This window comes from Apodemus sylvaticus, chromosome 13 (assembly GCF_947179515.1).
Source record: "Apodemus sylvaticus chromosome 13, mApoSyl1.1, whole genome shotgun sequence".
Lineage (NCBI taxonomy): Eukaryota > Metazoa > Chordata > Mammalia > Rodentia > Muridae > Apodemus > Apodemus sylvaticus.
In genome coordinates this window covers 6,920,045-6,932,271 of record NC_067484.1, presented here as the reverse complement: position 1 = coordinate 6,932,271, position 12,227 = coordinate 6,920,045, and the positions used below count along the sequence as shown (strand labels likewise).

Sequence of the window (12,227 nt, the reverse complement as noted above, 5' to 3'; positions counted from 1 at the left end):
GTTCAGCCTTACCTGCTTTTCACTCCAGAAAACTTTGGAAGTGAGCCTTTGCTAAAGCCAGGCATACTCATGACTACAGCCACGAAAGGATTTTTATTATGGGTGTGTGGTTTTTAAACAGCAGAATTAAGAAACTGAAGATTGATTTTTTTGAGGGAGGATTGTCAGATCAATATATAGTCAATACAATATAATTCAATAATCAAATTCAAGATGGATTTCTTTGTTTTAAATGCAGTAAATATTACTTAATGCTTTTGCCTGATTATAAAAGCCATTCAGGACGAACATTTTTAACTTAACAACCAGAAACCCCAAATTGTCCAAAATCTGAAATTTGGGGGTACAGATATTGCACAGTTATTGTGAAGAGTTGAATACCTCATACTGCTTTCATGTACAAAAGTGTTGTAAAAGGGCTGGAGAGTTGGCTCTGTGGCTAAGAATGCACTGCTCTTTCCAATCATCTGAGTTCTTATGCCAGCACCCAAAGCAGGCAGCTCAACATCTTCAGCTCCAGGAGATGCAAAACCTCTGAAACCTGTACATACATCAAACCATGCGTGCGCGCGCGCGTGTGTGTGCGCGCACACACACACACACACACACACACACGCACACGCGCGACACATCACACACCACACATGCACATCACACACACACCACACACCACACATCACACAAGCACACACATACACACACACACACACACACACACACACACACAGGCAGACAAAAGCAGCACTGTTCTAATGGAGACAAGAAACAGAAAACTAGTGCTTTAGTCTTAGTATTTGGTGTGACTCTTGATGGGTACTTTTCTGATTTTTAAATTTCTTCTTTTGCAAGAAATGAATGAGTTATCTGTTTTGATTGACATTTCCTCCCTTCCTAGGAAACCGAAAAGATCATTACAATAAAATGTTTCCTAAAATACAAGTAATTTTATAAATTTAACTTTGTCGTCACTCTTACTATCGTTTGCAATTTCTTTTCGTTGAAACTGATTCAGCATATGTTAGAAAAACATGGAAAAAAGCACTTGGAAAGCATTCGAATAGAATCTTCTCAAGTGGTTCCTTTTTTCCCTGTTCTCTTGGTTCTCCCCCACCCATCCCCCACCCACTCTTGCTTGTGCTTGTTAGAAGTCAGGTATCCTAGACGCTGAACTTTGCAGTTACATTTTACAGCTTGAGTCACTAATAATCAGGAAGAGAGTTGGAAGAGCAACTACACAAAACAAGCCCCAAGCTCTAGAAGCTAAACGTTTAGACTGGCACAGTATGCACAAATCCCACCGGAGCCTTGGGCTGTTGCCAGGTACTAAGAGCCCGCTTCCCAGCCCGCGTCTGAAAGCCGGAACTCAGTGCTAAGGGGCGAAGGGGCGTGTACGGAACTTCTGCAAGGAGCCGGGCTGAGCCAGGACTACAATTCCCGAAATGCACTTGGGCGGAAGATGGTTCTACCACTTCTTGACTCCTTTATTACTTAGGCTTCTTAAGACGGAGATTGAGGTCTAAGGAGTGAGCCGTAGTAACAGAGAGAGATCGTAAGCTTGTTTGGTGACGGAAACATTCGGAACATTTCACAAAATACTCTCTACTCAAGGGGTGGCTAGCAGAGACATCGTGGAACCTTTATTCCTTTCGGCCGAGTTTCCGGAGGATATTAATTATGAACGGATTCAGTGGCGCGACCGTTTGATTCTCCGGCGGCGACAGATTGTGGCGGAGAAATGGTTCTGGCGGGGCTCATCAGGAAGCTCGGTAACTGTCTGTCTTGCCCTGGGGTCTTGGCTTGGTGGTGCTGGGTTCCGGCGGCCCGGTCGCGCAGGTCACCGTTCCTATCCCTGCCTGTCCAGAGTTGCCCGCTGACCTTGCTCACACTGTGTACTGCTCGTCCGCATCCAGCGCTCCCGCGGCTTAGTTTCATCCTGTTTTTTGTGCAGGGGGTGGATGGGATCGCGCACATTCAGATTAAGTTATGAGTGGGTCGTCTTTTCAGAATCGGGAGATGAAATTCCTTTGTGCCAACTTTTCTGACAGGCCATCAGCTGGCGGAGATCAGGGAACGCGCCCTCAAAAGTATCCTGTGCAAGATAGAACACAACTTGATCTGCTATGCTGACTTGATTCAGGAAAGGCTGCTTTTTCTCCATTTGCTCGAATGGTTCAATTTCCCATCTGTCCCAATGAAAGAGGAGGTTCTGAACTTGTTAAGCAGATTGGTTAAGGTAACGTCGTATTGAAATAAACAACGCTGGTCTAAGTTAACTGTAGCATTTATTGAAATATTTGGCATTAATTTTTTGGAAGACAACCAGAGGTGTTGAATTTTAATTCATCTGGGTGGACATTGCTCGTCTTTTGTTATAATAGCTTATCTCACATTGCACTGTACCTTGAAGTAGAACTACTACATTCTGGAATTTTTTAATTATTTGCCGCCCATTTTTCTTCATTTTCTTGATATTTCATGTTTAAATTAGACATTTCCAGTATTAAAAGGAGCACTTTAAGTACGTTTAAGTAACAATGTATATAATGCTATTTCATGAAAATTAATGTTTTCTGTTCCTATACCTACATTAAGAATAATTTAATTTAAGCCGGGTGGTGGTGGTGGCGAATGGCTGTAATCCCAGCACTCTGGGAGGCAGAGGCAGGCGGATTTCTGAGTCTGAGGCCAGCCTGGTCTACAGAGTGAGTTCCAAGACAGCCAGGGCTACACAGAGAAACTCTGTCTCAAAAAAACCAAACCAAACCAAACCAAACCAAACCAAACCAAACCAAACCAAAAAAAAATAAAAGAGTAATTTAATTTTAAGGACCAATGTCAAATGTCAGTATGAGTTCAGTCTTTTTAAACTCATTATCCTCCTGGGGGAGTTCTAATGACTTTGGCATTTTGACTACAGTAAGGAGACTAAGTCAAAGTGTCAATAGAGAAAAGTAACTTACTTTATATATAAAAGAAAGGTATAGAAGTAGAAGGGATCCTGTGAGTGTGTGTGTGTGTGTGTGTACACGCGTGCGTGCGCTCATGCGTGTGATGGGATGACAGAGTACAATGATGAAGATGTGTGGAAGTGCCGTAATGAAATCCATTTTCTCAGGTGACTATATTAGTAATAAAACATTTAAAAATAAGAGAGGAATTGGTAGTTTGTTTTAGTGCCCAGAGTCCTGTCTTCTTTCTCTTGAGGGCGTCTCTCTCTCTTAAGGTTGTTTTTCTTTATGTTTGATTCATGGAGGTTGTTTAGAGCACAGCAATGCAGTTTGTTTTCAAAAATATGAAATATTTGTTATACTAAAATTGCTATGTTTTGATTGTGGTAAAATGACGTTTAGGGGTTTCCATGTTCATGGCTATTCTCAAGAATATTTCTTTTACTGTAGTATCCTCCAGCTGTCCAACACTTGATTGACCTTGGTGCAGTAGAGTTCTTATCTAAGCTCCGTCCAAATGTGGAGCCAGCAGTACAGGCTGAGATTGATGGCATCCTCGATGGACTCTTCATTCTTCCTTCAGAAGTTTCTGCACTGTGTTCTGCCACTTCTCACACTGATCAAATTGGTAACTGCTTACGTTTACATGTGCATGTATGTATGGACGTATGTTTTTGGATGTATGTTAGTGGGTGAATGTCAGCCACGACATGCCTTTGGAGGACAGAGGACACTTGTGGGACTCAGTTCTCTCTTCCACCAGTGTTGGTCCCAGAGATTAAACTCAGGCTGCCAGGCTTGGTGGGTGGTGCCTTTACCAGCCAAGGCACCTTGCCAACCCATGTCTTTTTTTATGACGGTCCTTTCCTAAGCATGTTTAGTGAGAACTAAAGCAAAACTGGGAGCTGTAAATTTGAGTAGTGAAGTGAAGGGAGATAGATTAAGAAACACAGGTGGGCAGTCATCATTTCATACTTTTAGCAGACTCATCATATTTGGATATTTTCAATCTAAGTAGTAACTGTATTTACCTTATAGTGAAAGAGAGGAGAAAGCACCTTACTTGGCTAAACAGTCTTTTTTTTTTTTCTTTCTTGTTTTAGAATATACAATATTCAGAGAATAAGCTAGATTGCTTTCTTAATTTTTATTATTTACTTATTTAGTTTTAATAATCATTGAAAACGTGAGAGAAAATAATATACTTTAAGATGGATAATTTTCGTTTTACCAGGTAAATTGATAACACAGTAATTCATGTATTTTCTTTTCAGAATTGTCACAACAACCTGAAGTATTAACAGGATATTTTCCCCAAGACAAAACTAATTTCCAGCAGATGGAAGTACCACCAGGGCCAGTGGGTGTGTATAAATAGGGAAATGTTTGGTTGGTAAATAAAAAGATCCATACTGGCTCAGCCAGTGTGTGTGCATGCATGTGCATGTGTGTGTCCTATGAACGGATTCTGCCCTTGTGCCTCTGTTGTAGAGACCTTTCTGATGATTGTTTGTAGTTTATATTAGTTTGTTTTCTATTGCTATGATAAACACCACGACTAAAATGATGTTTTTGATTGGGAGAAAAGGATTTATTTCATTTTATAGTTTATAGGCTATCATGAAGGAAGTTGGCAGAAACTCAAGGCAGGGACGGAAGCAAAGACCGTAGAGAATGCTTGTTATTGGCTTGTTTTCCATGGCTTTCTTAGACCACTTTGCTATACCACCAAGTACTAACTTCTAGGGCTTGGGCTATTTCACATTAGTGATTAATCAATAAAATGCCCTATAGACAGTTTGATGGAGATATTTTCTCACTTGTTATCTTACCCCCAGATAACTAGCTTGTTTTATGTTGACCAAAAGTAACCAAGCCATGACTAGTTGTACTGTGTCTGATTCTGTTCTTAGTGCCTCCTTGCCAGAGAACTTTCTGATTGATCTTCTCTTTATGTTCCTTCCTAGAAATTATATATATGTTTACTGCTTGTCTCCTTCCTAGTGTAATAAGCTGTGACAGCTTCTCTTTCTTAGTATTTGAAACAATGCTAAAAAATGTATTAGGCAACCAAAGTGGACTCTTTGAAGGAGTGGATGAATACTTACCAAGCCACAGTAAGTTTTGGTATTATCCAGTGGAGTAGGAACACTACCATCTCCTGACTACAGTGGCTCAAATACAGTTAGTATAGCATAAAACTTGACCACACAGACTTAAGTCCCAGTGTCCCTATTTTATCAACTAAGACACTGACAAAAGTTGAAAAGTTTGTCCTAGGTGGCAGGGAATGGTTAAAAGTTGCACAAGTTAATATTGTATTATGTGTTATAGCTGAGATGAAAGGATGTGCTAACGAGAGGCATCTAAAGCTGCTTTCAGTGCTATACTGCCTATGTCTGGAAAAACAAGGATTTAATGATAATGCGTTCATGTTTTCCTCAAACCATTTGACACACATTATTTACACACCATCGTATTTGATTGTTAAGTTTTGCTGTTCCTTTAACAGGAAACCCGACTGTGAAATGGCTGCGGTTCTCTGTGTTTCCTTGGCTACCCTTGACCACAACAGACAGACATGTTCTCTCTTCCAATGAAAGGTACAGAGCTGATGTATTACAGGCCGTTTTGGTTCTTTGTAGCAATGAAATCTGATAGTTATCACCATATGTTTTCTTCTGGAAAAGTTAACACCTTCTGAAATGTAATTTTCAGTAAAATTGTTGCATGTCTCAATCTTTGAGCTATTTACGTGCCCATTTTTTTCCCCATGTAGGATATCATGTAGCCCAGGCTGGCCTTAAGCTTACTATGTGTAGCCAAGGATGACCTTGACCCCATGCTGTTCTTTCCTCCATCTTCCCCCTAACATTTGCTGTGATAATAAGCATGTTCTGCACAACTGGGTCACACCCAGTGTCTTCTGTGACTGGAAGCTTACAGAGTCTTTCTTGACGTGTTATCTCTAATTGTGTAGACTGTTTGAGTATTTCCGGTGCCCTTCATGAAGAGCAATGGGAAAACTAAACAGTCTGTTTGGTAGAATATAATTTAAAACATAGACTCCACGAGGAGGAAAACTTAACAGTGTTGAGAAGGTTGGAGATACCTGCACCAGTCTTCTCTAGTGTGTATTGATCTTAAATTAGGAGGATTTATAAAAGGAGAGGGCTGATTTATAAAAGCTTGCAGAGTCTTTTTTGTTGTTTTTTATTTTTTAAAGCTTATTTTTAAGATGGACCATAGTGGCACATACCTTTAATGCTGGTTCTCTTGAGGCGGAACCAGGTAGATCTCTGTGAGTTTGAGTTTAGCCAGGGTAAAATAGTGAGACCCTTAAAATTTTTTAAAAGAAAAAATTTTATTTGTAGTTTTAATTAATTTAATGTACCTGTGTGAGTACAGGTTGCCAGAGAAGTCCAGAAGATGGTATTCAATTCCCTGGAGCAGGAGTTAACAGGTGGTTGTGAGCTGATTAATGTGGGTGTAGGGAACTGAAATTGAGTCCTCTGTAAGAGCAGCATGTGCTCTTGACTACTGAGTTATCTCTTCAGTCCCAGATAGTGGTTTATATAGGTATGTATGCATGTATTTATTAATTATATATACAGCATTCTGCAGGCCAGAAGAGGGCACCAGATCTGATCATAGATAGTTATGAGTCACCATGTGTTTGCAGGATTGAATTCAGGAACTCTGTAAGAGCAGTCAGTGAGCTTAACTTAGCCATCTTTCCACTCTCCAAATGATGTTTTACATATTCATATTTACTTGGTGTAATTTAATTGAGGTCACAATAAATGAATTGTCTCTTTATAAGGTATGAGTTTAGATGAAAAATCAAATTTAAAAGAGTTAAGGCAGAATACAAGCAATTGCTGGTAATGCTTATATCATTGTCTTAGGGCAAGGTATTGAAGAGGTATTGCCCACCTTAGAATGGGTTGAGAGAGCTTTATTAGTTGTGAGTCAGTACCTAAGAAAGAGGTATAATAACTCTAGCTGAGTTCTCAAGGTGGATTGTATATAGTTGCTGCATCCTTAGGTAAGTTAAAGCTAAGTTTTGAGATAAAAGGACATCTAGAACAGGAAAGATGACTGGAGAATAGAATTCCCAGAATTTACTACTATATAGGCTGTCATTTCTTTTCCTTTTAATTAAAAAATTGTATATGACTCACTAGTCCCATTTGGTAGAGTTGTGATCGTCTTCACATTCGTGTATGTAGTTACTGCTTTGGGGTATGGTGAGTGGAGGATGCAAAGGCAGTGAGCACTCACTGAATTCAAAAACAGGGTATACTGAATAAGTACCTCCTCAGAGTTGACTAGGAAAAGATAGGAGGACATATCCAGGGACAAATGATGCCTCTGGGGGGCTTAAGGAATTAAGAGACATTATGCCCTTAGGTTATACAGGCAGGTGCAAATGTATTCTTTCTGAAGTCTAGCTCTGTTGTCTTAGCTCTTTGAGAAGTAGTAACCACACTCTGATCTGGAACACCTGTGAGCTTTTGAAGGACGTGATCATGCAAGACTTTCCTGCTGAGATTTTTCTTCAGAGGCCAAAGATTGTTCAGGTAAGTATCTTCTGTAATTGTTTTAGGCTTTAAAACAACATTTTATCTTACCACAAATCAGTGAAGTACATGGCAGAGTAAGAGTCCTTGGGAAGAAAACTTGCATTGATTTTAATTTCAAAAATGAAGTATTGAGTTACTTAAACTGTCTTCTCTTTATCTGGATAGTTACAATTATTTTAGTGGACAGTAGTCTCATTTAGTACTTTTTGTCGAGTCTGTTTATCTCAAATTTTCATTTTTTGGACTTTTTTCTTTAAATTTAAAGTTTTAAAATTCTACATCAGAGTGTCCATGTGGAGTTCAGAGGGCCACCGTATAGAGTTGATTCTCTCCTTCCACCTTGATATGGGTTCTGGGGACCAAGCTTAGGTTTCCAGGTTGCATGGGACACGCCTTTACCCACTGAGCTGTCTCCCCAGAGAGAGAGAGAGAGAGAGAGAGAGAGAGAGAGAGAGAGAGAGAGAGAAAGCTTTGGAAGAGTGGGCATCAATAACCTTTATGTTTAGTATGCTTTATGTTTAGAGAATAATGATGAAGAAATACATTATCAATGATTAATATTGATAACCCTTTCCTTCTATGCAGTCTCTTGTCTCTGCAATAGAGAGACATCCACGTGGGGACTGTAACACACCCACAGCCTCTTGTAAACCTGAGGGTTAGTCATCCTCGCTCAGGCTAAACGGACCGCAGTGACTGGCTGTGTGGGTGCCTTCTATCACAGATGGCAACTGGAAACAAAAAAGCTGTTTATTACTGAAGCTTGTAAAGTGCTTCAGATGCTGGAGGACTTGTGATTCTGTGTGCTGTGACTGCATGCTGTGTAGTGCGTGTCCTTAGTAAGTAACAGTTTCCTTCCAGATGGAAGAAACTGTTTTAGTCAGCTGTTTTATTATTTGTACTTATTTAGTTTTTATTTTATGTGTATGAGTCTTTTGTCTGCATGTATGTCTATACCATGTGCTGTGTGCTCCTGGGGCGGTTGGAGGTCAGAAGTGTGCATCAGGCTCCCTCGAATTGGAGTCAGGTAGCCCTAACCCCGGTAGTTGTGAGCTACCGTGTGGGTGTTGGAAATTGAGCCCAGGTTCTCTGCAAGAGCAGCACGTGCTCTTAACTGGTGAGCCATTGCTCCAAGCCTAGTCATCTTTTAAACATTGTCATTGAGATGAGGTCTGACTGTGCTGCCTAGGTTTGTCTCAGACTCACGTGGGCTCACGTGTACTGGATGTTGGAGTAGCTGGTACTGCAGCAGGCCCCACCTTGACTTGTTTATCACCTTTAGACATTGTTGGATTTTGTTGTCATTTTTGGTAGTATCTTTTTTCAAACGTTTTAAATTTTTTTGAATAAAATATATTTAATTATTATTATGTTGAGTGCTCATGATGTGGATTTGTCTGTGTTCATGTCATCAGACAACTTTATGAAGGTGATTCCCTCCTTTTATCTTATGTGAATTCTGGGTATCAAACTTGGGGTGTCAGGCTTGTGTGCAAGAGTCTTGCCCCTCTGCCCCAGTTTCTCCTTTTTTATGAAAATTTGCAACCTTTTTCTTTGCTTATTCACCGTTCTTTACTTATATACCACCTACATTTTTGTTTTGTTGGTTTTTGTGTGTCATTAATGAAAAACATTAATATTTAAAAATGTAGCTCTTGTAGGGTATGCTCTGGAACTTTCTGTGCAGCCCAGATTGCTGCCCTGAAGTCGTGGTGACCCGCCTGACCACCATGCCTGGCTGCAGTGTTCTGTGGAGCCAAGCTCTCTGTTTCTATAACTGCTTTCCTTCTCCTGCCTCAGGGCCTCTTGTGTCTGGTGCAGCTTGCCTTCGGAGGAGATGGGAAGCATCGTCTGGCGTTACAGTCTGTGTCCTGCTTGCAGCGGCTGTGCACAGGCTTAAGAAGCAGACTCAGCTTCCACAGAGACCCCAACCTGTGCTCCAATAAACAAGGTGCTTTCTTATCTGTTTGCCAGAGAGCAATACTCTTTATCTTCTTCTGAGAAATGTCCACCTCATTTGCAAGTTGACTATGTATTCTTTGCCTTTCACAATACACATTCTCACTCCTAAGGTGTTATTGGCTCCTTGAATAGAAGTTAGGCAAATGAGAGAACCACCATGATTCCATTTTGTTTTAGTTTTTTTTTTTTAATATTATTTATTTATTATTATTTATACAAGTACACTGTAGCTGTCTTCAGATGCACACCAGAAGAATGCATCAGATCCCATTACAGATGGTTGTGAGCCACCATGTGGTTGCTGGGAATTGAACTCAGGACCTTTCGGAAGAGCAGTCAGTGCTCTAACAGCTGAGCCATCTCTCCAGCCCTTGTTTTAGTTTTTTTTTTTTTTTTTATTTTAAAGCAAAGTTTGAATGACTTAGAAAAGGAGTCTCATAAAGAATTAGGTGTGGGCACTAAGAGAGAGGCATACACTGAAGGATAGTAGCCCATATCTAAAGGTGGGTGCTAGCTTAAAGAGATTTGCTTTCACAGTCTTAACAATGGCTATATATGTGATGTTGGTGGCTTTTGAAGTTACATTGCTCAAAGGGCTTAATGAAATCTTAGATAAAAATGTTTTAGTATACTTTCTTTTTTTATTTGAAAATCTTTTCTTTCCTAAATGACATTATAAGGTGGTTTATTGGGTTTCATATGCCTTATGGTTGTATGGGTTTGTAGGATGAACTAGGTCAGGAAAGGTCAGTGCAGTGCTAACTATAGGAGGTCAGGGCATTTGTTGTTCATAATTTTCTGGAATTTTCTCAGAAAAAGGAATATGTTTCTTTGTAGATGGTTTCAAAATTATTTTTAAAGATTAATTTTTATTATTTTTAATAATTTGGAGTTTTGTGTCTGTGGATATGTGCACATAAGAGCAGGTGCCTCAGGAAGCCCGAGGTGCAGGGTCTGCCAGAGCTGGAATTCCACACACATGTGAGCTGCCTGCCCTGGGTGCTCTGAGGAAGAACAAGCTGGCTGCCCTCCTTTCAAAAGCCTCCTTTCCTTTTCTGTTTTGTACAGACTTCTGGCTCTTCATCTTAGGGATGACTATAGCAGAAGTCCCATTTTCTGAAGCTTCTTCACAGTGAATTTACTTACTTAGACATTTACAGAATGCTTCTCTGTTTATCTCCAGATCCTCACTCATTATGGGTCGGGGGACTAGGATTCAGACTGTGATAGTTCATGTGGGACTTGGGGATTTTGATGCAAGGTGTATATCGTGTTAAAGCATTCTCTTGAGTGAAAAACAGTAATTTGTATTTTACCAAGCCTCCTTTATTCTTTTTGAGATGAAGCACTTGCAGATGTGCTGGCAGCCACAGGCTTTTCGGAGGGAAAATGCCCTCTAGTGGATAGATGCAATACAGGGTGACCTAGGCAGAATAGTCCCTACAGCTTGATTTGTGTGTGCTTGTATACTATGCCTTGAAAGGTAAATACAAAGCTTAAGTCATTTATTATCCTGTTTTAATTACAGTCCCTGTTTACTTGGGGGCTTCACTCAAACTCTGCTATTTGAGTATTTGTATTTTATGTTTCAGTTACCATAGACTTAGACACTACGGGTTCTGGTTAATATTCTATTTTTTTTTTTTTTTTACAGCTTTTTAAAAATTATATTCTTTATTTACATTTCAAATGTTGTCCCCTTTCCTGATTCCCCCCCATAACTCCCTAACCATTTTCCTTCCCCCTGCTCATCAATCCACCCACTCCTGCTTCCCTGTCCTGGCATTCCCCTATACTGGGGCACTGAGCTTTCTCAGGACAAAGGGCCTCTCCTCCCATTAATGTCCAACAAGGCCCTCCTCTGCTACACATGCAGCTGGAGCCATGGTTCCCTCCATGTGTACTCATTGGTTGGTGATTTAGTCCCTGGGAGCTCTGGGGGGTACTGGGTGGTTCATATTGTTGTTCCTCATATGGCGCTGCAAACCCCTTCAGCTCCTTGGGTCCTTTCTCTAGCTCCTCCATTAGGGACCCTGTGCTTAGTCCATTGGTTGACTGTGAGCATCAACCACTGTATTTCTCATGCACTGGCAGAGCCTCTCAGGAGACAGCTTTCTCAGGTTCCTGTTAGCAAGCACATGTTGGCGTCTACAATAGTGTCGGGGTTTGGTAACTGTATATGGGATGGATCCCCAGGTGGGGCAGACTCTGGATGGACTTTCTTTCAGTCTCTGTTCCACACTGTGTCTCTGTATCTCTTCCTGTGAGTATTTTGTTCCCCCTTTTAAGAAGGACCAGAGTATTCATACTTTGTTCTTTCTTCTTCTTGAGCTTTATTTGGTCTGTGAATTGTATCTTGAGTATTTCAATCTTCTGGGCTAAAATCCACTTATCAGTGAGTGCATGCCATGTGTATTTGTTCTTGGGTTACCTCACTCACGATGATATTTTCTAGTTCCATCCATTTGCCTAAGAATTTCATGAATTCATTGTTTTTAATAGCTGAGTAATATTCCATTGTGTAAATGTACCACATTTTCCGTATCCATTCCTCCATTGAGGGACATCTGGGTTCTTTCCAGCTTCTGGCTATTATAAATAAGGCTGCTATGAACATAGTGGAGCATGTGTTCTTATTACATGCGGGAGAGTCCTCTGGGTATATGCCCAGGAGTGGTATAGCAGGGTCCTCTGGTAGAACTATGCCCAATTTTCTGAGGAACTGCCAAAC

At 40.5% G+C, this 12,227-nt stretch overlaps 1 protein-coding gene across 1 annotated transcript in view; it reads left to right on the top strand.

The window, feature by feature from the left end:
• The first annotated feature begins 1,455 nt into the window (after window positions 1-1,455).
• The window catches only part of Rttn (rotatin), a 234,439-nt gene continuing 223,667 nt past the window's right edge, over window positions 1,456-12,227 (top strand). The window contains exons 1-7 of the mRNA XM_052155468.1: window positions 1,456-1,766; window positions 2,046-2,233; window positions 3,399-3,576; window positions 4,223-4,312; window positions 5,461-5,551; window positions 7,417-7,531; window positions 9,335-9,485. Coding sequence (XP_052011428.1) covers window positions 1,736-1,766; window positions 2,046-2,233; window positions 3,399-3,576; window positions 4,223-4,312; window positions 5,461-5,551; window positions 7,417-7,531; window positions 9,335-9,485 — 844 coding nt within the window. The 5' untranslated portion in view covers window positions 1,456-1,735. The remainder of the gene's footprint in view (window positions 1,767-2,045; window positions 2,234-3,398; window positions 3,577-4,222; window positions 4,313-5,460; window positions 5,552-7,416; window positions 7,532-9,334; window positions 9,486-12,227) is intronic.